Source organism: Oncorhynchus mykiss, chromosome 12, assembly GCF_057628025.1.
Source record: "Oncorhynchus mykiss isolate SJ-2025 chromosome 12, ASM5762802v1, whole genome shotgun sequence".
Classification (NCBI taxonomy): Eukaryota; Metazoa; Chordata; class Actinopteri; order Salmoniformes; family Salmonidae; genus Oncorhynchus; species Oncorhynchus mykiss.
The window spans coordinates 78,813,078-78,839,905 of NC_143033.1; the positions used below are offsets into that span (position 1 = coordinate 78,813,078).

The 26,828-nt window shown below is 42.2% G+C and overlaps 1 protein-coding gene and 1 long non-coding RNA gene across 4 annotated transcripts; one reads left to right on the forward strand and one right to left on the reverse strand.

Moving 5' to 3' along the window:
- The first annotated feature begins 7,517 nt into the window (after positions 1–7,517).
- LOC149979388 (uncharacterized) lies at positions 7,518–14,588 on the forward strand. Its single transcript, XR_016485292.1, has 2 exons — positions 7,518–7,810; positions 11,691–14,588. It is a non-coding gene; the product is annotated as an uncharacterized LOC149979388 (long non-coding RNA).
- desi1a (desumoylating isopeptidase 1a) lies at positions 13,975–17,429 on the reverse strand. Of its 3 annotated transcripts, none has more exons than XM_021625161.3 (6): positions 16,571–17,429; positions 16,133–16,154; positions 15,910–15,979; positions 15,579–15,688; positions 15,306–15,428; positions 13,975–15,202 (listed from the first exon to the last, which is right to left on the reverse strand). In XM_021625161.3, the coding sequence occupies exons 1-6, from the start codon at positions 16,662–16,664 to the stop codon at positions 15,115–15,117; spliced, it is 507 nt and encodes a 168-aa protein (XP_021480836.1). In that variant the 5' UTR covers positions 16,665–17,429; the 3' UTR covers positions 13,975–15,114. The 3 variants fall into 3 exon arrangements, with proteins under 3 accessions (XP_021480836.1, XP_090049608.1, XP_090049607.1); XM_090193482.1 differs by having other exon boundaries at positions 16,823–16,983; XM_090193481.1 differs by having other exon boundaries at positions 16,452–16,930.
- Between the last annotated feature and the right edge of the window lie 9,399 nt (positions 17,430–26,828).

Genomic DNA, 26,828 nt, shown 5'->3' on the forward strand with positions numbered 1-26,828 from the left:
CTGTGTGCTTAGTGTCATTGTTCTGTTGGAAGGTGAACCTTCACCCCAGTCTGAGGTCCTGAGTGCTCTGGAGCAGGTTATCATCAAGGATCTCTGTACTTTTCTCTGTTCATCTTTCCCTCGATCCTGACTAGTCTCCCAGTCCCTGCCGTTGAAAAACATCCCCACAGCATGATGCTGCCACCACCATGCTTCACCTTAGGGATGGGGCCAGGTTTCCTCCAGACATGATGCTTGGCATTCAGGCCAATGAGTTCAATTTTGGTTTCATCAGACCAGAGAATCTTGTTTCTCATGCTCGGAGAGTCCTTTAGGTGCCTTTTGGCAATCTCCAAGTGGGCTGTAATGTGCCTTTTACTGAGGAGTGGCTTCCGTTTGGCTACTCTACCATAAAGGCCTGATTGGTGGAGTGTTGCAGAGATGGTTGTCCTTCTGGAAGGTACTCCCATCTCCACAGAGGATCTCTAGAGCTCTGTCAGAGTGACCTTCGGGTTCTTGGTCACCTTCCTGACCGAGGCCCTTCTCCCCCCGATTGCTCAGTTTGGCAGGGCGGACAATTCTATGAAGAGTCTTGGTGGTTCAAAACTTCTTCCATTTAAGAATGATGGATGCCACTGTGTTCTTGTGGACCTTCAATGCTGCAGAAATGTTTTGGTACCCTTCCCCAGAACTGTGCCTCGACACAATCCTGTCTCGGAGCTCTGTGGACAATTCATTCGACCTCATGGTTTGGTTTTTGCTCTGATATGCACTGTCAACTGTGGGACCTTATACAGACAGGTGTGTGCCTTTCCAAATCATGTCCAATCAATTTAATATACCACAGGTGGACTCCAATCAAGTTGTAGAAACATCTCAAGGATGATCAATGGAAACAGGATGCAGCTGAGTTAAATTTAGAGTCTCATAGCAAAGGGTCTGAATACTTGTAAATATGGTATTTCTGTTTTGTATTTTTTTTAAATACATTTGCAACAAAAATATACTTTGTCATAATGGGCTATAGATTGATCAGGGAAAACATATTAAGAGGTCAATTTTAGTATAAGGCTGTAACGTAACAAAATGTTGAAAAAGGGAAGGAGTCTGAACACTTTCTGAATGCACTGTACAAAACCAGCAGTGTATGGTCTAGCTACCTGTATACTTACCACCGGGGACCATCCAACTCCAATCACCTCATTTGTATGACAGGGTCCTTCGCCAGGGCATGAAAACCATAGCTGGTGGCTGTGCATTCTGCTGGAAGCATGCATCGCATGGTCAAGCCGTATAGGGCTTTTCAGTCTCAAATGGTTTTGATCCTTTGTTTGTGTTGGTTGGGCTCCTGAGTGGCGCAGCGGTCTAAGGCACTGCATCTCAGTGCAAGAGCTGTCACTATACTACCTGCTTCAAATCCAGGCTTTATCCCATCTGGCTGTGATTGGGAGTCCCATTGGGCGGCGCATAATTGGCACAGCGTCGTCGGGGTTTGATTGGTGTAGGCCGTCATTGTAAATAAGAATTTGTTCTTAACTGACTTGCCTAGTTAAATAACCTTTTTTTTTTTTAAATAAACAATTGAGCCCCATTCAATGAAGGGAAGCAAAGTGGGCGGAATGGCGATTACTAGTAGGAGTCAATGTTCAGTCAGGAATCTTTGGACTGTGGCTTCACATTTTATTTAAAGGTTGATAACCCGGTTGATCGCCAGGTTGTTACGTTGATTTAAACATACCATTTTATCAACATTGACACCAGTTCAAATAAAGTACATCTAATCAAATATGAAATTCAACATAATTTCAACTACCCAATAAGATTTTTTAAGTTTCTAAATTTAATTTTCAACGTGTTTTTATACATACAGTGCCTTGCGAAAGTATTCGGCCCCCTTGAACTTTGCGACCTTTTGCCACATTTCAGGCTTCAAACATAAAGATATAAAACTGTATTTTTTTGTGAAGAATCAACAACAAGTGGGACACAATCATGAAGTGGAACGACATTTATTGGATATTTCAAACTTTTTTAACAAATCAAACACTGAAAAATTGGGCGTGCAAAATTATTCAGCCCCTTTACTTTCAGTGCAGCAAACTCTCTCCAGAAGTTCAGTGAGGATCTCTGAATGATCCAATGTTGACCTAAATGACTAATGATGATAAATACAATCCACCTGTGTGTAATCAAGTCTCCGTATAAATGCACCTGCACTGTGATAGTCTCAGAGGTCCGTTAAAAGCGCAGAGAGCATCATGAAGAACAAGGAACACACCAGGCAGGTCCGAGATACTGTTGTGAAGAAGTTTAAAGCCGGATTTGGATACAACAAGATTTCCCAAGCTTTAAACATCCCAAGGAGCACTGTGCAAGCGATAATATTGAAATGGAAGGAGTATCAGACCACTGCAAATCTACCAAGACCTGGCCGTCCCTCTAAACTTTCAGCTCATACAAGGAGAAGACTGATCAGAGATGCAGCCAAGAGGCCCATGATCACTCTGGATGAACTGCAGAGATCTACAGCTGAGGTGGGAGACTCTGTCCATAGGACAACAATCAGTCGTATATTGCACAAATCTGGCCTTTATGGAAGAGTGGCAAGAAGAAAGCCATTTCTTAAAGATATCCATAAAAAGTGTCGTTTAAAGTTTGCCACAAGCCACCTGGGAGACACACCAAACATGTGGAAGAAGGTGCTCTGGTCAGATGAAACCAAAATTGAACTTTTTGGCAACAATGCAAAACGTTATGTTTGGCATAAAAGCAACACAGCTGAACACACATCCCCACTGTCAAACATGGTGGTGGCAGCATCATGGTTTGGGCCTGCTTTTCTTCAGCCCCCTTGAACTTTGCGACCTTTTGCCACATTTCAGGCTTCAAACATAAAGATATAAAACTGTATTTTTTTGTGAAGAATCAACAACAAGTGGGACACAATCATGAAGTGGAACGACATTTATTGGATATTTCAAACTTGTTTAACAAATCAAAAACTGAAATATTGGGCGTGCAAAATTATTCAGCCCCCTTAAGTTAATACTTTGTACCGCCACCTTTTGCTGCGATTACAGCTGTAAGTCGCTTGGGGTATGTCTCTATCAGTTTTGCACATCGAGAGACTGAATTTTTTTTCCCATTCCTCCTTGCAAAACAGCTCAAGCTCAGTGAGGTTGGATGGAGAGCATTTGTGAACAGCAGTTTTCAGTTCTTTCCACAGATTCTCGATTGGATTCAGGTCTGGACTTTGACTTGGCCATTCTAACACCTGGATATGTTTATTTTTGAACCATTCCATTGTAGATTTTGCATTATGTTTTGGATCATTGTCTTGTTGGAAGACAAATCTCTGTCCCAGTCTCAGGTATTTTGCAGACTCCATCAGGTTTGGCAAGTCGGTTAGGACATCTACTTTGTGCATGACACAAGTAATTTTCCATCTATTGTTAACAGACAGATTATTTCACTTATAATTCACTGCATCACAATTCCAGTGGGTCAGAAGTTTGTGCATTTAAACAGCTTGGAAAATTCCAGAAAATGATGTCATGGCTTTAGAAGCTTCTGATAGGCTAATTGACATAATTTGAGTCACTTGGAGGTGTACTTGTGGATCTATTTCAAGGCCTACCTTCAAACTCAGTGACTCTTTGCTTGACGTCATGGGAAAATCAAAAGAAATCAGCGCAAAAAATTGTAGACCTCCACTGGTTCATCCCTGGGAGCAATTTCCAAACGCCTGAAGGTACCACGTTCATCTGTACAAACAATAGTACGCAAATATAAACACCATGGGACCACGCAGCCATCATTCCGCTCAGGAAGGAGATGCGTTCTGTCTCCTAGAGATGAACGTACTTTTGTGCGAAAAGTGCAAATCAATCCCAGAACAACAGCAAAGGACCTTGTGAAGATGCTGGAGGAAACAGGCACAAAAGTATCTATATCCACAGTAAAACGAGTCCTATGTCGACATAACCTGAAAGGCCGCTCAGCAAGGAAGAAGCCACTGCTCCAAAACCGCCATGAAAAAGCCAGACTATGGTTTGCAACTGCACATGGGGACAAAGATTGTACTTTTTGAAGAAATGTCCTCTGGTCTGATGAAACAAAAATGGAACTGTTTGGCCATAATGACCGTCGTTATGTTTGGAGGAAAAAGAGGGAGGCTTGCAAGCCGAAGAACACCATCCCAACCGTGAAGCACGGGGGTGGCAGCATCATGTTGTGGGGGTGCTTTGCTGCAGGAGGGACTGATGCACTTCACGAAAATAGATGGCATCATGAAGAAAGAAAATTATGTGGATATATTGAAGCAACATCACAAGACATCAGTCAGGAAGTAAAAGCTTGGTCGCAAATGGGTCTTCCAAATGAACAATGACCCCAAGCAAACTTACAAAGTTGTGGCAAAATGGCTTAAGGACAACAAAGTCAAAGTACTTTAGTGGACATCACCTGACCTCAATCCCATAGAGAATTTGTGGGCATAACTGAAAAAGTGTGTGCGAGCAAGGAGGCCTACAAACCTGACACAGTTACACCAGCTTTGTCAGGAGGAATGGGCCAACATTCTCCCAACTTATTGTGGGAAGCTTGTGGAAGGCTACCTGAAACGTTTGATCCAAGTTAAACAATTTAAAGGCAATGCTACCAAATACTAATTGAGTGTATGTAAACTTCTGACCCACTGGGAATGTGATGAAGGAATTAAAAGCTGAAATAAATCATTCGCTCTACTATTATTCTGACATTTCACATTCTTAAAATAAAGTGGTGATCCTAACTGACCTAAGACAGGGAATATTTACTAGGATTAAATGTCAGGAGTTTAAATATATTTGGCTAAAGTGCATGTAAACTTCCGACTTCAACTGTAGAGTTAAAAATGTATTCAATTTTGAGTTTGCATCCCAAGATATTACTTTACATATATCACGGAAGACTGAAATAAACTCAGCAATAAAAGATCATTCGTAAAAATCCAAATAACTTCACAGATCTTCATTGTAAAGGGTTTAAACACTGTTACCCGTGCTTATTCGATGAACCATAAACAATTAATGAACATGCACCTGCGGAACGGTCGTTAAGACAGCAACAGCTTACAGTTGGGAGGCAGTTAAGGTCACAGTTTTGACTTGAAAAACACCAAAGAAAAGATGCCTGGGGTCTATGCTTTTCTGCATGAACGTGCCTTAGGCATGCTGCAAGGAGGCATGAGTACTGCAGATGTGGCTAGGGCAATAAATTACAATGTCCGTACTGTGAGACGCCTAAGACAGCGCTACAGGGAGACAGGACGGACAGCTGGTCGTCCTCGCAGTGGCAGACCACGTGTAACAACACCTGCCCAGGATCGGTACATCCGAACATCACACCTGCGGGACAGGTACAGGATGGCAACAACAACTGCCCGAGTTACACCAGGAACACACAATTCCTCCATCAGTGCTCAGACTGTCCACAATAGGCTGAGAGAGGCTGGACTGAGGGCTTGTAGGCCTGTTGTTAGGCACGTCCTCACCAGACATCACCAGCAACAACGTCGCCTATGGGCACAAACCCACCGTCGCTGGACCAGACAGGACTGGCAAAATGTGCTCCTCACTGATGAGTCGTGGTTTTGTCTCATCAGGGGTGATGGTCGGATTCACGTTTATCGTCGAAGGAATGAGCGTTACACTGAGGCCTGTACTCTGGAGCGGGATCGATTTGGAGGTTGAGGGTCCGTCATGGTCTGGGGCGGTGTGTCACAGCATCATCGGACCGAGCTTGTTGTCATTGCAGGCAATCTCAACGCTGTGCATTACAGGTAAGACATCCTCCTCCCTCATGTGGTACCCTTCCTGCAGGCGTATCCTGACTCATCCTGACACCAGCCATACTGCTCGTTCTGTGCGCGATTTCCTGCAAGACAGGATTGTCAGTGTTCTGCCATGGCCAGCGAAGAGCCCGGATTCCAATCCCATTGAGCATATCTGGGACCTTGTGGATCGCTGGGTGAGGGCTAGGGCCATTCCCTCCAGAAATGTCCGGGAACTTGCAGGTGCCTTGGTGGAAGAGTGGGGTCACATCTCACAGCAAGAACTGGCAAATCTGGTGCAGTCCATGAGGAGGAGATGCACTGCAGTACATATTGCAGCTGGTGGCCACACCAGATACTGACTGTTACTGTTAAGTTTGCTGAAAATAAACACAGTTGACAGTGAGAGGACGTTTGAGTTTATAACAAAACCTTTTGACATAGAAACACCGGATTTTCGTCATAAAAAAACGTATCTTAATGAATGATGACATTTAGAAAAAATATTAATAACAAATCCACCCATGAGGTCAAAGAGGGCGCTTTTGGTCATTAAGTTTTGGACAAGGCTACAGTACTAGAAGTGGCTTCAGTGTAGATAAGAGTGTCTAATTAGTGAATATACTGAAGATCCAGTACAATGTGAATGCATGTCAGGGCTGAGATGTGAAATGGTATTTTAGTAGAGATGAGCTGAGATGTTTGGTGATTGGGAGTGGAGAATGAAGGGTTGATGTTGTGGTGAGGCTGATGAGTGCGAGGCCGTGCATTGCGATCTGTCTCTGGTACACTCTTCGCTCGGGGGCCCTCCCGTTCACTCAGAGCACCCACAGAGCTCTGGGCACAGAGCAACAAAACAAACCCATCGCCATCCATCCCTCCATATATCCATCCATTCCAGCACTGCTGCCGGGGCCCTGGAGAGCTAACGAGGGCCACACACAGCGGCTCAGGCTCCCATGAAAAGCGGAACAACTAACTCTGACTGACTGTCTCTTTTTTCTTCCTCACCCTCTCTCTCTTGCTCCTGGTTTCGAGTTCCCATTTATTCTCTCTCTCTCTCTCTTTCTCTCTCTCTCTCTCTCTCTCTCTCTCTCTCTCTCTCTCTCTCTCTCTCTCTCACTCCCTGCCTCCCTCTCTCGCCAGCATGTTAGTGTTCTGGGGTCAGGTTTTCATTTAATGGTTGGATCCAATTAAACAACAACATTTGACAACAGTAGTATCTTCAGTGGTAGTGACGTCCTGAAGTCAGAGCCGTAGGCCCACTAGTTATTCCTCATTTCCTCTCTATCTATCACCCTCTCTCTCTCTTTCTATCTCCTCTCTCTCTCCCTCTCTCACTCACTCTCTTTTGCTCTCTGTTGTCACGTTTTGGCTCAAGGCTACTCATTTGGCTGTTTTGTTTCAGCACATACAAGCTATGATTATGAGCTAAATAGTGGTGGAGATTAAATATCTTGCTAATATCTTTTTGTAAATTCACAGTCATTTAAAATCCTGGATTCACTCAGATCTATGTCCTCTGTCAAAAGCCTTTCATCAAGTATAGAGAAACTCAACACCAGTAAAGCATCTCCAGTGCCTCAGTAAAATTCTTAACAATGTTTGACTATGGACAGCCTGCAGGTGTCCACTGACACACAGATAGTTAATACATGTTTTGGTTAACTTTTTGCACAGAGACTATGGGATTGTTTCCCCTCAGTTTTAAGCTCCATGAAAATGCCCACTAAGCATTTCTTCCTCTCCTACTCACTCTGTGTTCTTCTCGTCTAGTTCCTCTTCCTTACCCCCCATTCTCTCAGGTCACCCCAGTTAATGTCCTATTTACAGAGGGCATCTGTCAGCCTCCCTTTATGGGTCATGCCCCTCTCTCAAACTGAGACGCACCGCGCTGCTCCGCTACCCATCAGCCCATACAAATGGTGACCTGACAACCCTGCTGAGGACACACTCTGACCCTGCCACAGCTGGATCCGCCAGAAGTTGCCTTCTTCATCAGAAATAATTCCTCTGCAAGTAAGTCCTTCAGGTCATAGAAAACTGCAGTCAACGAGTTCATCAACAATTCTCACAGATTGTAGCCGTGGTTAAACCCTGTAGCTCTCCACAGAGAAAGCAGGAATGGTATTGGTACCACTACGGATGCATATGTTTTTTAAAGTTGAGAGAGAGGGTGTTGAATTAATTAAATAATTTTCAGCTGTGGTATTTCTTGTGTCTGAAAGCACAATGTTGTTGATTCAGAGGTCAGCAGCTGCCTTTGGGTTCCCGTGTCGCCGTCATGCAGGGAGAGAAAGACATGCCAGGAACCAGTTCTGCAACACAGTGTTGATACTCATTCAATGCAGGGGAAAACATTTAAGCGACATTGAAGGAACTCTCATCATAAATCTGCCCAAAAACAGAACAAAGGGAAGATTATTACAGATGCTCCCATTCGCTAAGTTGAGAACATGAATTGATGTCGTATACACGATGTACTGTGTGCATCAATATATTCTGTAACCTGTGTGTCTCTCACAACCCATTAAACAAGGGTGAACGTAATCACTTCATAAAGTATGCCACTTCTCCCTCCATTCAAATTAAAGTAAGAGAGATGCAATGGAAAGCATGAACTTTAGTAACACTATAGCAACCATAAAGAGTGTTATGTCATTCTGGACTACTTGTATCAAACTCAGATCCAATAGTCTTGAGATCGCTCCATTAAAGAGCCTCATCAGTGGCTCCCCCATTACAACTGCTCTCAGCTAGCGCCACCCAGTGGCAGCCAAGCATACTCATCGTATTATCTAAATGGAGTGTCATAGTGGAATTTTAAACAGCCATATTTCAACTAGCTGGTTCTCTAATGGAGTGGAGATTGGCGGTGTCCTTGAGTGCAGGTCACAGAGTCACTTGTAAGGCAGCTCAGGAGGGAAAGGAAAGCTGGTGTTTCACTAATGCCTGATGAAATGTGAATAAATACTAAAACACTGAGAAAAATCCAGAGTGCTGATGATGGAGCTCTTGGTTTCCCTCTCTCTGCCCAAGTGCCCCATGGGTATTAGAGCTGCCCTCTAAGCGGTGCCTCCAGGCCTAGAGGCAAGTGGGATTTTGGGGACCAGAGCAGCTCGCTATAGGCTGACACATGGCATCTCTGTGTGCACTATGCAGACCTCTCTGAATGGGTGGAATTAATGGGGCTTCATTGCATTTCCTTCACTTAACTTGAAGGGGAAGTGGTGAGGGGAGGGGGACTTTGAGAATAATGGGGTTTAGTAGTCTTGAAAACCCTAACCTAGGCAACACAGTGACTATGCAACACAGTGACTTGGCAACACAGTGACTATGCAACACGTGACTAGGCAATAAAGTGACTAGGGTCTGGTTTCAATGATGGACTCTTTTTGGATAGAGGAACTACGTCACTGCCTAAGTCGATAAGGGGAAGAAATGTTCCAGGGACTCTCCCAACAAATCAAGAGGCAGACATGCCAGAATGTCACGATTCAAAACCAAAGTTTCCAAGCAAAAAAACCTTTGTAGTGGTTTTAGTTAATTAAGAAAGTAGATGCGAAATGAATGCAATCATTAAAAATAACCTCCATGATCTCCATCTTGCTAGCTACTATTTTTTATTTTATTGAACGGGAAAGAGTCCATCATTGAAACCAGACCCAAGTCACTGTGTTGCCTAGTCACTGTTGCCTAGTCACTGTTGCCTAGTCACTGTGTTGCCTAGGGTCGGGTTTTCAAGATTAGGGTTTAAGCTATGGCAACAAGGGGGAAATTCCACACACTAATTTGTTCACATACACAAACAAACACAGGCTGGTGTGTCAATCCCATCATGATTAAGCATATCAATACCTTCTGAATGTTACTTCTGCCAGAGACAGCGAGACAGAGAGAGAGAGAGGGTCTGTGTTAGTTTTGTAATGTGTCTTGTGCAGGTGTTCCCAAACTTTTTTACCCAGGCCCCCTCCAGTGTTGGGGAACGTTACTACAAAATCTATGACCTAAAAAAACCTAGCTAAAACCTAGCTAAAACCTAGCTAAAAACCTAGCTAAAACCTAGCTAAAACCTAGCTAAAAACCTAGCTAAAAACCTAGCTAAAACCTAGCTAAAACCTAGCTAAAAACCTAGCTAAAAACCTAGCTAAAACCTAGCTAAAACCTAGCTAAAAACCTAGCTAAAAACCTAGCTAAAACCTAGCTAAAACCTAGCTAAAAACCTAGCTAAAAACCTAGCTGACATGGGCTAGTTGATCTGGACATTTCTGACAAGTTATACATACAGGGCCTTCGGAATGTATTCAGACCCCTTGACTTTTTCCACATTTTGTTACGTTACAGTCTTATTCTAAAATGGATTACATACATTATTTTCCCTCAGCAATCTACACACAATACCCTATAATGACAAAGTGAAAACAGGTTCTAGCAAATTTTTGCAAATACCATATTTATATAAGTATTCAGACCCTTTTCTATGAGACTCGAAATCAAGCTTAGGTACATCCTAAGCAAGATGTTTCTACAACTTAATTGGAGTCCACCTGTGGTATATTAAATTGATTGGACATGATTTGGAAAGGCTCACACCTGTCTATATAAGGTCCCACAGTTGACAGTGCATGTCAGAGCAAAAACCAAGCCATGAGATAGAAGGAATTCTCCATAGAGCTCCGAGACAGGATTGTGTCGAGGCACAAATCTGGGGAAGGGTACCAAAACCAAATACTTATTTTCCACCATAATTTGCAAATAAATTCATAAAAAATCCTACAATGTGATTTTCTGGATTTGTTTTCTCATTTTGTCTGTCATAGTTGAAGTGTACCTATGATGAAAATTACAGGCCACTCTCATCTTTTTAAGTGGGAGAACTTGCACAATTGGTGGCTGACTAAATACTTTTTTGCCCCACTGTACACATTCTCCGGATGGGACAACCCAAGGGCATTTCAGGAAATGGCTCAATGATGCACCCACCAGATGGAGGGGAGGACAAAGATGCCTATATTTATGTATGTATGCAGGTGCATGGGAGTTTAGAGTATCTGCCTTGACTCAGACTCTGAGGTCAGGCAGGTCTGTTTCTCATGGGATCTCCCATATGGTGACCCTGACAACTGGGCGCTTCCTGAGGTGGAAAGTTAGAGAGAGAAAGTGGAGAGTCAAGGTTCTTCCTATTTAAACAATTAGCATTTGTTTTGTCATGATAAAAACAACATTTCTTTGAGACTAAATTTAACTCTCACACATTGAGACAAAGCGTAAATTGAATGTTGGATTTGAGAGGACACAAATGGGTAATAATAATAATACCGTATATGTATTTTATATAGTGCGTTTCATTACAAAATTGGTAGTCATGTAAACTGACACCTAAGATAGATGAAGAGATGTTTAAACAAGCTTGATTGGACAGTATAAACATTACATCGAACTAAATGTGATTGCTACATGGTGGAGCATTTGCGTGATGGGGTGGTTGGACTTGGCCAATTAAAATTTGTATAAATTCAAATTATTACAGGAGAGAGTGCCATGTACTTGGGTTGTGCCGTGGCGGAGATCTTTGGGGCTATACTCGGCCTTGTCGCAGGATGGTAAGTTGGTGGTTGAAGATATCCCTCTAGTGGTGTGGAGGCTGTGCTTTGGCAAAGTAGGTGGGGTTATATCCTTCCTGTTTGGCCCTGTCCGGGGGTATCATCGGATGGGGCCACAGTGTCTCCTGACCCCTCCTGTCTCAGCCTCCAGTATTTATGCTGCAGTAGTTTATGTGTCGGGGGGCTAGGGTCAGTTTGTTATATCTGGAGTACTTTTCCTGTCTTATCCAGTGTCTTGTGTGAATTAAGTATGCTCTCTCTAATTCTCTCTTTCTCTCTTTCTTTCTCTCTCTCAGAGGACCTGAGCCCTAGGACCATGCCTCAGGACTACCTGGCATGATGACTCTTTGCTATCCCCAGTCCACCTGGCGTTGCTGCTGCTCCAATTTCAACTGCTCTGCCTGCGGCTATGGAACCCTGACGTGCTACCTGTCCCAGACCTGCTGTTTTCAACTCTCTAGAGACAGCAGGAGCAGTAGAGATACTCTTAATGATCAGCTATGAAAAGCCAGCTGACATTTACTCCTGAGGTGCTGACCTGTTGCACCTTTGACAACTACTGTGATTATTATTATTTGACCATGCTGGTCATTTATGAACATTTGAACATCTTGGCATGTTCTGTTATAATCTCCACCCTTCATAGCCTGGTTCCTCTCTAGGTTTCTTCCTAGGTTTTGGCCTTTCTAGGGAGTTTTTCCTAGCCACCGTGCTTCTACACCTGCATTGCTTGCTTTTTGGGGTTTTAGGCTGGGTTTCTGTACAGCACTTTGAGATATCAGCTGATGTAAGAAGGGCTATATAAATACATTTGATTTGATGTACTCTGTACTATATTGTAGTATTGTGCAACAGTGTAATTTTATCAGTTTTTTAATCCTTCAATGTAAAATTCATAGCTGCAGGAACAAGCAGTAGGAGTAGTGTGTGTGTGTGTTACTTTTAATTAAAACCCTAACCTTGGGTTTGAGTTAATTAATCCTAAATGTATTAGGGCAATCTGCAAACTCAAATTACTTGACCTGACGTTTTAATTATGAATCCATATTTTGTATTAACTATTACCACACAGTGTCACACCTGCTCACGCTCCCCCTCTCTGGCGCTCGAGTGGGTCAGGCTGCCCATCATTACGCACACCTGTCACCATCGTTACGCGCATCAGCGCTTCATTGAACTCACCTGTACTCTAACACCTATTGCTTGCCTCCTCTATATCTGTCTATTCCTCAGTTTGATCCCCATGTCAGCATTAATGTCGTTATGTTCCCCTTATCCAGATGCTGTCCGTGTTTTGTTTCATGTCTGTCATTTAGTAAATATTCACTCCCTGTACTTGCTTCTCGTCTCCCAGCGTCTGTCCTCACACACAGAATATTAACTAGCAACACCTACATGTACTTATGCAAACATAGCAGTCCAAGTCAAGTTCCTAATACAGTGGCTCCTCCTAGGATTCATGACCAGAACTCCAACTCCAACCACTGTAGGTGGTGTTTACCTAGAGTTGCCTCTTCGTCACCACCTTCCATCCCTTTGGATACTCATCCAAGACCCCTTTGAGTCACATTAAAGGAAAAAAAAAAAAGGTCTGTCATATAACGGTTTGTCACTGGGGAGGGTGAGTGTGACTCAGTCTCTCTCACGGAGGTAGTGCCATGTTAACAACTTTGCCCCCCCCCCCCCCCAACATTTCCGACACCAGTCTAAGAAGTTGGTGTAGAGAGCAGAGATGGGGGGATTGAGGTGAAGATAAACAGCCATAGCACCTCAAGGTAGCCTTCCCCAGAACAGCACCAAGCCTCATACCTACTTTTGTGTTCCCAAAATGCAAACATGGTGTTATTTGTCTTGACAGGTCTGTCATCAAAGCACAGGCCAAGTGCTCTCTCTTCACATGCACTTGAATTATCCATGGGTGCGTTGTGTGTCTTCAGCTCTTACAAGGATGAAGCAATGAGGTAATAAAACAAGGACTATTAGATCATGACTTGTAGTTTCCCCAACAACATTTTCTACATAATATCATCCATATTCTGCATTAAAATAAAAACCATTCATGCTTTATTATTCCACTGAACTGTGGATTTCTAGGTTCAGATAAGAAGCAGATATAAGCGCAGTCTTGTTGACAGCTGTACTTTCATATAAAGTTTGACTAACACTTAGGCCATGACAACAGAACAACTACTATGACACAAACATAACAAGCATGCAAAAAGTATGACTATCAAGACTTTGTCCTCTAACACACTGTGACAGTAGCCTGAGCAAATGATGCTTCAGTCAAGGTCACTGCAAGTACACTGAAGTTTATTTGGACAATTTCTCCGTCACATGATTACTAGTGATGGGGTTGGTCCTGCTGACAACAGCTGTGTGAACGGCAACATCTAATCAACATAAAAACAGGAAGAAGTCAAGTCTAAAATTGTGCTTTAGACCATTTATCTAATGAACTGTAGTTCCTTTAATGGATCAAAAACATGTTTCAAATCCAGCTTGAGGGACCAATACTTTGCATGCCTAACACTGGGAGAGTAACACAGACACTCTTGCAGAACTGCGCACATAGTAACATTTGGAGTGAATGGCTTTATTTAGATACAATTACAAAACAAGCAAACAATGTGCAAACAATATCATCCATACATAAATAACCATACATAACTAATATAGTATTCATAAATATCTACTGAAATCATTACATTTAGCAGCCAGCAACTGATCCTGAAAAAAAATAAAAAAATAAATAAGGATGAGGTGTACAATACATTTCATTGGTCAGGTTGATTGTTGAAGGTGGTTACGTGAGCAACATACCAATGTGAAGGGCCTTGTCTCCTTCAACATACAAGCACCTATTTGTGGTCATTCTTTTTATGAAACATGCTATGCTGTAATTACCTGTCTGATGCGATACCAGAGGTGCTGTCTTTTACAGAACATACAGTTTACTGTACTGTTCTACTGAATGACGCTATAGTTAACCAGTGCCAGGAGATGCAGTGAATACGTGCATTTAATAAAAGGACTTTACACGTTTCATGCCTAGTCTAGTAAGTATAGATATGTGAAGAGTTATTGCTCCTACTGATGGCCCAATGAAAATGATACAAGAATATGTATGATTTGATCCCAAACTTGACCCCAAAATTGTACAAACTTTTCCATAATAAATTACATTTCTGAGATGTCTGTTTCTTCATCCAGAGAACTAATGCAGATTTTGTGCACTTCAGCATTCATCCTTCATATCACACTATCAGCATCATTAACACTAAGGTGAGAGAGGTGAAGGCATAGAGGTGTATATAGCACACACCATCTGGTGGAAAGTGGAGTAGTTCATTGGAAGTCATGCTGAAATGCTGACTTGAGATACATGCTAACCTTCTTATAAATCATATTGATGATATTGGAAGATTTGTGAGAAAGTTCATGTTGTGCAGGATCATACCATTAGAGGCAATAAGGAAGGTCCGTAAACAAAAACTGGAAACTGAAGCAACATTTTTTTAAACATACAAAAGGCAAGAGCATTGCTGGTGGGGAGTTACAAAACAATCATACTAAAACCAAGCATACGCAGTACAAAAGCAGTGTGACTGACTAGACTCACTGAGATTCACCCTCCACGGTTTCATCAATAACCCACCTCCATTTTGAAAATGTAAATTAGAACATGTCTAAATACTACTGGTGTGCAGTTCAGGCAGTTTAGCTGTGGCGACCGTTGATGATGTTCCCCCCAGGAGGAGCGATGTGGATGGAGTCCAGTATAGGCCGGAGTATCTGACCAAAGGGTCTAAATGGTTAGACAGAGGAACAGGCCAGAGGGTCAGAGAGGTACACAAGTCAGTAATGCATTACTAGTATCTGTCTCTCAGCTACTAAGTATGTAGACTCACGTGGAGAGCACTTCAGAGGGCAGGTCTGTGATGTAAGAAGGGATCTTCCGGCCTGTTAAGAACTGGGCCACCTCATTAGTGAAGGTGTTACAGTTGTGCTCAAACAACCTATACTTGTCACCTCTATGGAAGAATAACAACAGAAAGCAATCTCAGATCTAAATCAGCTATCACTGCTATGTTGTGTTCATGGCTGATGTGTCCACCAAAGTGGTGGTGTATGAGGTGAGTTACGCAAAAACAATACTTTTTTTGTGACACATACACACACACCTGTATGTATTCTCTCCTAGCGAGGACAGGTAGTCCATGAAGATTTCCTCTGTCACCTCTGTGTTTCCCAATTCCACCACAGTGTCTGGGGAACCAAGCATTGTTCCCCCCTAAAACACATAAAGTCCATATTATCCTACAAAACACCAACCCCCAAAACTTCTCTGTATATCCGATGCGTTAAACTTCCCTCCTCTTTGAAGGTCATACCAATGTAGGCCTAGTCTTACTGTCAGCTAGTGCAAAACCATGCTAAAGAGTAGAGGGAACACTGAAGTAGGTCTTAGCAAATATTAGAAGGATATTAGCCAATACATCATTTTAGGCTTACCGGTGAGCAGCTGGAAATACCCACTCCTCCAAAGTAGAACTCGTCTCCATAAACCACAATGGCTGAGTGCCTGTGAGAATTGAAACACAAGACTGAGTGTACAGTAATGGATGGTTACAATATGGCCATGAAAATAATCCTTCGAAGAATTGCAGTGACAGTAAAGACAAGGTTGTGTGGATAAATTGTATTGTCACAAAATTATAGGTGGGAGATTTCTTACCAAATGCCATCAAGTTGTTTTCCTGTAACACATTAAAATATATATGTGTGTGACCGAGGCTTGACGCTGCTGATGAGCATACATGTCAATCAAGCTCGCACAAACCTGTTTTACTCTTGTCTTGTGTGTAGCTAGCATTTTAGCTAACGTAAACGTTGCAATATTGTTGAGCTGAAATTCTGAAGAATACGCCTTTGAATAGCTAGGCTATACTGTATAAACCAAGCTCAAACTTACTTCAATTGGTAGTTGGTACGAACTAGCTAGCAAGTTAATAACAAACAAAAAAATATGCATTGCAAGAGTAATGTTGGCCTACCCAGCTAGCTAGCCATCAAAGGCTTGCCGACGTGCTCAATCAATCTCAACCCGCAGCTAACTACTAAAGCTACACAGCTTCGTTATCTGGGGAAGTTGTCGAGACTGAGCTTCACTTACCTAACATGATTGGGCTGAGATTGCGAGCCATTCCTCTTGACAGGTCGTATATATACAGTTGTACACTGTATGTTGTTGTGTCATTTTTATCCATTACGTTAAACCCCCAAATATGTGTTTATGTTAGCTAGCTAAGCTAACAGTAACGTTAGCTATTTTGCGGTTAGCTTGCCTTTCTACTGACTGCTGATTCGCTGGTTTTGCAAGGTTGCTGTCTACTGAAAAATGAGATTATATTATCAGCTAAATTACCTGAACGTTGTACCTATGACGTTATATATTTAGATGTCTGATTACAATCTACAAGTACCCTGGCTGTCAGAGACAGTTGTCCCCCATAAAATTGCAGATTGGCATCTCATGAGCTTGGTAGTGCATCAGCGCCTCCATGCGTCCACATAGCACTGTAGAGGTTCTGTGGAAGAATGTCTCTGTTATAAAATTTAAAAAAGCATTGCAATGATATTCTCTATCAAATCCCCAACTACAGCTCCTCGCATCTGAACTTCTTCAATAGTCTTTCTAGCCTATTAAATGGGATTCACCCAGTGTGGATGGGGAGTGACCATTGCGCGAGACAGTCGCTCTCCACTGTCCAGGTGCTATATTTCGGATTTACTATTCCCGCCGCTGTCCATGGTGCTGAATCTCATTTTGCTGCTTTTAGCCTGTTTGTTTACTTGAACAACATCGTACCTTTCTACACTCATGACAACGTTCACGAAGACTTAGCCCTATCTTCAAACACCATCAACATGTAAGATTTATCCCAAACAAAATCCAGGCAGCCTTTAGTAATAGGCTAGCTATTATGAGGTGAAAATGCATCAGCATCTTCATTCCTCCGCATAGGTTAGTTGGGGGTGATGTGATTGTCCTCCACCAAGTCTAAAGCAAGTAAATACAATACACCCATATTTCTGTGTGTATTATTGTTGCACTTGAGTCTTCAAGCTTCAGATCCAAGGGCATAGTGATTGTAGTTTTGTGGCAATCAATTATGGAATTGGACAGCAAAACCAACATTGATTGCATTTGGAGACTTCACAAGGTTTGACAGGTGAGTTTAGGGTTCTATACTTTTGTATACTTTTGTTTGGCATAACAAAACCCTTTACATATTCGGTTATGATCCATCAGGAGCTTGTAGTTCACTCCCACTTTGTTCACCTACAGGTTTACTCACTAACTAAGTGTCTGAAGGTTGTTGTCACATACAGTGCCTATCATAAGTATTCATCCCCTTGGATTTCTTCACATTTTATTGGGTTACAAATTGGAATAAAAATTGATTTAATTGTAATTTGTTTGTTAACGATCTACACTAAATACTCTGTAATGTCAAAGTGGAAGAAAAATCAATTTAAATGTTTTATTTTTATTAATGAAAAATAAAACACAAATGTACTGTATCTCGCCCCCTGAGTCCATACATAATAGAAACACCTCTGACAGTGATCACAGCTGTGAGCCTTTTTAGGTAAGTCTCTAAGAGCTTTGCACACCTGAATTGTTTGCCCATTTGCCCATTATTTTCTAAATTGTTCAAGCCGTGCCATAGATTTTCAAGTGTTTCCATAGATTTTCAAACAGATTTAAGTCAAAACTGTAACTTGGCCACTGTCTTCTTGGTAAGCAACTCTAGTGTAGATGTGGCCTTGTGTTTTAGGTTATTGTCTAGTGTCTGGTGTCTGGTGTAAAGCAGACTGAAGCTACTCCCCAGTCTTTGCCTATGTCAAGCATACCCATACCATGGTGCAGCCACCACCATGCTTGGAAATAAGGAGGCAGTTACTCAGCGATATGTTGGATTTGCCACAAACATAAGACTTTGCATTTAGGCCAAAATTGTATTCCTTCGCTGTACTTTAGCAATACTTACAGGATGGATGTTTTGGAATATTTGTATTCTGTATATTTGTATTTTTGTGGAGACACTACAATGTTGTTGATCCATCTTCAGTTTTCTCCCATCACAGCCATTGAACTCTGTAGCTGTTTTAAAATGACCAATGGCCTAATGGTGACGTCGTTGATCAGTTTCCTTACTGTCCTGCAGCTCAGTTCAGAAGGACAACTGTATCTGGGTGGTTTAATATATAATCCACAGCATGCTTAAAGAGATATTCAATGTCTGATTTGTTGTTGTTACCCATCTACCAATCACTGCCCTTATTTATGAGGCTTTCAAAAAGCTCCCTGATCTTTGTAGTCGAATCTGTGCTTGAAATTCAATACTTGACTGAGGGAACTTACAGATGTTGTATGTATAGTATGGGGGACAGAGAAAGGGTTAGTCAGTAAAAAATCACGTCAACCCCTATTATTTCATGAGTCCATGTACATTTTACTCCTGAACTAATTTATTCTTGCCTAAACAAAGGGGGGGAATACTTATGCAACAACTATATTTTTGTTATTTAATTGTTGTACATTTTAATTTTCTTTTCACTTTGAAATTATCAAGTATTTTGTATAGATCAATGACAAAAAAATATCACACAATGAAATATATTTCAATCAAAATTTGTAACGCAACATACTGAAAAAAACAATGAGGTTGAATCAATCAATCAAATTTATTTATAAAGGCCTTTTTACATCAGCCGATGTCACAAAGTGTTATACAGAAACCCAGCCTAAAAACCCAAACAGCAAGCAATGCAGATGTAGAAGCACGGCTAGGAAAAACTCCCTAGAAAGGCAGGAAACTAGGAAGAAATCTAGAGTGGAACCAGGCTCTGAGGGGTGACCAGTCCTCTTCTGGCTGTGCCGTGTAGAGATTATAACAGTACATGTCCAAGATGTTCAAATGTTCATAGATTACCAGCAGGGTCAAATAATAATAATCACAGTGGTTGTAGAGGGTGCAACAGGTCAGCACCTCTGGAGTAAATGTCAGTTGGCTTTTCATAGCCGGTCTTTCATAGTTAGAGACAGCAGGTGCGGTAGAGAGAGAGTCGAAAACAGCAGGTGCGGGACAAGGTAGCACATCCGGTGAACAGGTCAGGGTTCCATAGCCGCAGGCAGAACAGTTGAAACTGGAGCAGCAGCAAGACCAGGTAGACTAGGGACAGTCTCTTAAGTGAATACTTATGATACCCACTGTAAAGGGCTCTACAAGTCTATGCAAACGGATCCGACCAAGGTCCGTTTGCGTCGCATTCCAAAAATGCAGACACATAAATGTACATAGACTACGTAGAGAGTGACACAAAAGGACACCGTCAGCTCTGTTTGCGTGGACTGTTTAGACCACTTAAAGATATATTTGCGATGTAAATTGACTCACTCTTGAAAAGCGACTGCCCACAGCCAGCCCATAAGTCATATTGGAACCTGTGATTGAACAATGCTGTATATCAGCGTTATACTATATCACAAAATGAATATTTTGATTTACAAAATACTTGTAGATTTTAATAGGGGTGCCAATATAGCACTGTGTTTGTGTGTGTGCACATATTCGCTTGTGCTTGCATGAGTCATGCGTATGTGTGTCCTGCCTGTTTTCATTTACATGTTCAGTCCAGTAGAGCAATCAACGCAAAAATCAATGTATTATCAATTTTCAATTTTGGAACAATAAATACAGTCATTTTTTTATGCTCTAGCAAAGGTCACAGGTTAAAGTAGAGAGGTTGATCTACCAACACCTCCTTTTGCATTTTATTGGTCACCTTGGAAACAGTTACCATGACATCTGGAGATTGTCGATTATGCAAGAGACCCAGGTGCAGAGAGGAGGCTGTGGAAGGGGTATGTAGGCGTTTCAACAATGGGGCAAATCCTGGAACAAAAGTGGAATACAGCTTGGGGCTTCCCCAATAGAGATTCATATCAAATCTAACATCTAATTGTATTTGTCACATGCTTCATAAACAACAGGTTTAGACTAACAGTGAAATGCTTACTTACTGGTCCTTTTCCAACAATGCAGAGTTTAAAAAAATAAGTACCACAACCAAGTTGATGTGCAGGGGAACAAGATAATTGAGGTAGCTATGTGCTGTAGATATAGGTAGGGGTAAAGTGACTAGGCAACAGGATAGATAAGACAGTAGTAGCTGTGTGTGTGTGTGTGTGTGTGTGTGTGTGTGTGTGTGTGTGTGTGTGTGTGTGTGTGTGTGTGTGTGTGTGTGTGTGTGTGTGTGTGTGTGTGTGTGTGTGTGTGTGTGTGTGTGTGTGTGTGTGTGGAGTCAGTATGCATGTGTGGGCATATGTAGTGTGCGTATGTTGGGGTGTCAGTGTAAGTATATGTGAATGTGTGGGTAGAGTCAGTGCAAGAGAGTTAGAGTAAAAAATGGTCAATGCAGTACTCTGGTTATCCATTTACAATTTTTTGGGCCTTCCTCTGACACCGCCTGGTATAGAGGTACTAGATTGCAGGGAGCTTGGCCCCAGTGATGTATTGGGCCGTACTCAGCACCTTCTGTAGCGCCTTGCGGTCGGCTGCCTTGCAGTTGCCGTAACAAGCGGTGATGCAGCCAGTCAAGATGCTTTCAAAGGTGCAGCTTTTTGAGGATTTCAGGGCCCATGCCAAATCTTTTCAGCCTCCTGAAGGGGAAGAGGTGATGTCGTGACCACTTCACAACTGTGTGAGTGTGTGTGGACCATGTTAATTCCTTAGTGATGTGGACACAGAGGAACTTGAAGCTCTCGACCCGCTCCACTTCAGACCCATCAATGTGGATGGGGACGTGCTCGCCCTTACGTTTCCTGTAGTCTACGATCAGCTCATTTGTCTTGCTGACAATGAGGTAGAGGTTGTTGTCCTGGCACCACACTGCCAGGTCTCTGACCTCCTCCCTATAGGCTGCCTCATCGTCATCTTCTATGAGTCCTACCACCGTCTTGTTGTCAGCAAACTTGATGAGGGTGTTGGAGTTGTGTGGGGCCTCACAGTCAGGGGTGAACAGGGAGCACAGGAGGGGACTAGGTTCGCACCCCTGAGGGGCCCCCATGTTGTTGGCTGAGTATCTTGCACTGACCCTACGCACATTCACTGGACTTTATATACACACCATATACACACTCACACACACTACACTGTCACTCCCACACAAATCTCCCATATGCATAGCTGCAGGAAGATGTTTGGTGGTGGAGGGTGCTGTGAATTGCCTGCGCTACAGACGGTCCGCTAATAGAGGACTAGTAAAGGCCCAGTGACCTACTTTTCTACAACAACAAAAAAAGGGTGCAGGAGGACCCGGATGCTGTAGCACCCTCAGCACCCCTACTTCCTGTGGCTATGCTCACACATTCAAACCATACTTACGTACACACTCAAACAGAAATAACACACACACACATGACGACACAACACAAACAAACATACACACGTACACACACTCACACACACTTTTGCACTCATCATTTGCTGCTGCTACTCTGTTTTTTATTTTACTCGTATTATTATCTATTTGGTTGCCTAGTTACTTTACCCTGCCTTCATGTGCATATCTACCGCAAGTACCTCGTATCTCTGCACATTGATCTGGAACTGGTACTCCCTGTATATAGCTCCATTCTTGTGTATTTTATTTTATTTGTCTTGTGTTGGTTAATATTATTTATTTAGTTTACTCTGCATCATTGGGAAATGTTTGTAAGCAAGCATTTCACTGTAAAGTCTATAACAGTTGTATTTGGTGCAAATTTGATTTGATGGTCAGCGTGGCGGATGTGTTGTTGCCTACCTTCACCGCCTGGGGCCGGCCCGTCAGTAAGTCCAGGATCCAGTTGCAGAGGAAGGTGTTCAATCCCAGGGTCCTGAGCTTGGTGATGAGCTTGGAGGGGACTATGGTGTTGAATGCTGAGAAATAGTCAATGAACAACATTCTTAGATAGGTATTCCTTTTGTATAGGTGGGTGAGGGCAGTGTGGAGTGCAATAGAGATTGTGTCATATGTGGATCTGTTGGGGCGGTATGTGAATTGGAGTGGGTCCAGGGTGTCTGGGATGATGGTGTTGATGTGAGCCATGACCAGCCTTTCAAAGAATTTCATGGCTATAGATGTGATTGCTATGGGGGCGATAGTCACTTAGGCCGGTTACATTAACATTCTTAGGCACATGAATATGGTGGTCTGCTTGAAACACGTTGGTATTACAGACCGGGTCAGGGATAGGTTGAAAATGTCAGTGAAGACACTTGCCAGCTGGTCAGCGCATGCTCTGAGTACGAGTCCTGGTATTTCGTCTGGCCCCGCAGCCTTTCGAATGTTATCTGTTCATCTGTTCTTACTCACATCGGCTACGGAGAGCGAGATTACACAGTCGTTTGGAATAGCTGGTGCTCTCATGCATGGTTCAGGGTTGTTTGCCTCAATGTGAGCTTGTCTGGTAGGCTTGGGTCACTGGGCAGCGTCACTACTCCTTGTCATGTATTGTACTTGTATCAATGGGACCTATGCTTACAGATCTATAACACTTTTCAGGGCAGGGAGGGAGCTGTGAGGACATCTACTAGAGGTGAGTGATGTCTCCCAGAGGCCCACATACAAATTACAGACTTCACAGTCAATCAGCCAATCATCATAACTCTTGGATTTAAGCCATGTCAACCGAAGGTAAACACTGCATCCGTGCATGTGTGTATGCATTTGTTTACTGTTCATTGCATTTGCGTTGGTCTATTATAGCTGAACTGGGGCCTTGTGGATTGGCAGCTTGTGGATATTGGCTTCTATACCCAATAGTGCTACTGTGTATGTTATCTGTGTTATCAGTGGAGATTTTAGCATATACATCTTGGTGGGGTAAACAAAACAAAAAAATGTTTTAGATGCATGCCAGCAAGGCCACCCACCACACAACACAACACAACACTAAACAATACATGAATTGGTCTTTAACGGTGACAAACGGTGCCCACAAACTGTTAGGGCCTACATAAAGCTGTACCAACAGCAGTCCCAACACCTTACCACTGCTTCACCTGGCTATCAGTGGAGCCTTGTCTGGCAGTGAAACAGTTCATTCAGACTAATTTACTGCCTTTAAAAAAAAAACACTACCGTTCAAAAGTTTGGGGTTACTTAGCAATGTCCTTGTTTTTGAAAGAAAAGCACATTTTGTGTCCATTTAAATAACATCAAATTGATCAGAAATACAGTGTAGACATTGTTAGTGTTGTAAATGACTATTGTAGCTGGAAACGGCTGATTTTTTTATGGAATATCTACATAGGCGTACAGAGGCCCATTATCAGCAACCATCACTCCTGTGTTCCAATGGCACATTGTGTTAGTTAATCCAAGTTTATCATTTTAAAAACTGAAGATCTCGTACAACGCTGTTAACTACTCTTTTCACAGAACAGTGCAAACTGGCCCTAACCAGAATAGAAAGAGGAGTGGGAGGCCCCGGTGCACAACTGAGCAAGAGGACAAGTACATTACAGTGTCTAGTTTCAGAAACAGATGCTTCACAAGTCCTAAACTGGCAGCTTCATTAAATAGTACCCGCAAAACACCCGTCTCAAAGTCAACAGTGAAGAGGCAACTACGGGATGCTGGCCTTCTAGGCAGAGTTCCTCTGTCCAGTGTCTGTGTTCTTTTGCCAATCTTAATATTTTCTTTTATTGGCCCGTCTGAGATATGGCTTTTTCTTTGCAACTCTGCCTAGAAGGCCAGCATCCCGGAGTCGCCTCTTCACTGTTGACGTTGAGACTGGTGTTTTGTGGGTACTATTTAATGATTTATGTATTATTTATTTATTCAGCACTTTTGAAATGTACAGTGACAGAATTCAGAACATGGGCCGTTCTTACAGTATTCCAAGTCAGGGGGCATATAAGCAGACAATGAAAGCTCTTACAATATTTGATGATGACATTTCTCTAAAACATGTGTATGTGCATGTACATGTGCACCAACAGATCAGAACAGTAGGCTAAATTATGAGAGGAAAAGTGGCCAAATTATTAGGGTGAGGCACATAGTCTACTAACAGCTTACTACACAACATACGCTTAGAATTATTTATTCGCTACAGTATACATATATCCCTGGCATATTACATCATTTATGCAGCAGCATACAATAAAAAAAATGTCTCACCTTGTTGTGCTGTGCTCACTTGAACAGGAAGGTGGCGCGGCAGTCCTTCGTGGGCAAATTTTATCATCAAAGTCTGGCATTCTCTGGATTTATGGTGCTTTCAAGACAACTGGGAACTCGGAAAAAAGCGAGGTCTAATCATGACGTTAGTGATCTTCAGGGCGGAGCTCTAGAAAGAGGCCTGAGTTCCCGACTTGGAATTCTGAGTTGGATGACCGTTCAAAATGTATTTTACCAGTCAGAGCCTGTTTTTTTTACGAGTTCCCAGTTGTCTTAAACTCACTGAAGTCTGAGATTTCCCAGTTCAGAGTTTCCAGTTGTTTTGAAAGAGGCAGAAGTCATGCTGGATTGACAGCATGGCCAATGTTGAATGTTTATCCTTTTAAGCTTGGAAAAGAGACCCTTAAACCTAGACTTGGATCACACATCCACCCCTGAATAGCATGCTAGTGATTGCTTTGCAATGCTTGCAGTTAGCCACCGATTCCTTCCAAACCACTCATTGTTGAATTTGCGATTTCCAACTTGTTGTGTATTGTTTATGTCCAATGGCCGATGAGCACCAATACGTATTATCTATCATTTCTCTTCATAATTTCTCTTCGTATGACAAGAATTGAAAAGGATTTGCCAGTAGATTGTCGACTTAATTCATGATGATGACTGCTAGCTTGCTAGCTAAGATTTTTTAAATATGATGTAGACATTATCAGTCCAATCAAAGCTACTGTAGATATAACGTGATTTGACGTAATTTTATCTGTGGCCAATAACCTTGAGACTTCTTGGAAGGGCACTTCTAATGTAACTCTATGGCAGCACCCAAGGGGCTTGAATTTTTGAGTTCTCCCTGTAGATTTTGCAAAACAGGCACACACAAAAAAAAAAATAGAGGGCCTGTCCGGAATGGCGGGTCACCACTGTGTGTTGTACATGGCGAAATGAAATAAACATTCTATCAAATTACCCTACAATAAGAGTGTGGTTGGGGCAAGTCTGTGTATGCAGATTTGTGTTAGCAATTAAATGATTATTTAATGAGGCTATACATATTTTGGTTGAAAAACATCATCCTATTTCCTTTAGAAACCATTGTCGTTTTTCCAATCTTGTACTTATCTTGTTTGGTTTTCGGGTTACATGTACTGTAGAAGAAATATGTCTTCTTTTAGTTATTTTAGAAGCCCCTTGCTGTGTAATTAATGGCCGGAGTGCCATATTTGGAACCATTTTTGCATACAGCTGGAGGTGTAGACATTCCCCAGCCAAACTGCAGAAGGCTTTCATTTCCAATTCAGATTCTGATCTTTCCTGTCCTTTCAACTGTTACATAAAACTCTACTGTCCCAGTCCCAGATTCTTGCAATATACTATATAATTGCCTAACCATCACACAAATAGGTGCACAGACACCTTCTGGATATCAGATCCCCAATTATTTTAAGAGATTTAAAGCATGTTATCTGTTGGTTCAATGTTGAGATGAGCCTATGTTTCATGCCATCTGTTGTGTAGATCAAGTTACAGTTTATGCATCAATTCCATATGAATAGGGAAACAAAATAGGTGCTAAAATTATTAAATGAGATGGTGCCTATCTTTCCTATTAATTCGGGATAGAGGCACGTAGCTTGATAACAGATAGCCTAGCATTACATGGGACCTGGAACTATTTTGACATTAGAAAATTCTCCTTGATATTTTAACAAGATGGAAAACAATCATGTGCCAAAAATTCGACAGATGTTCCTCAATGGTATTTAAAGAAAACAACCCATAAAACACATTTAAGAGTTTATAGAATAATACTCATATTCTTGAAATACTGTGTTTTGCAACAGTGAAAGACCCAGGCGTGCTATTGACAAGATAGTCGAGTGACCACTCCAACAATGGAAATACATGTCCTCTAAGATGGAAGGCAGCGGGAGGAGGCGCGATCAGGTGGGGCCATTCTAGCCAATGAGAGGGCAGATACGCGTCTGAACAAGAGGCACAACTTCAATATAAAGTAATTTTTTAAAAGTTGACGGAATATCACGTGTGTCCACTTATATCAGTGCATTTGCAACAACTTAACCATTACGAAAGTTAAATTATATCAAATAATCCTCACGTAGCAATTTAGCAAAAAATACTCACTTCGTGGTCTGATTTTCGTGGGACAGATTTTGAGCGAAGTAAACCCTCTC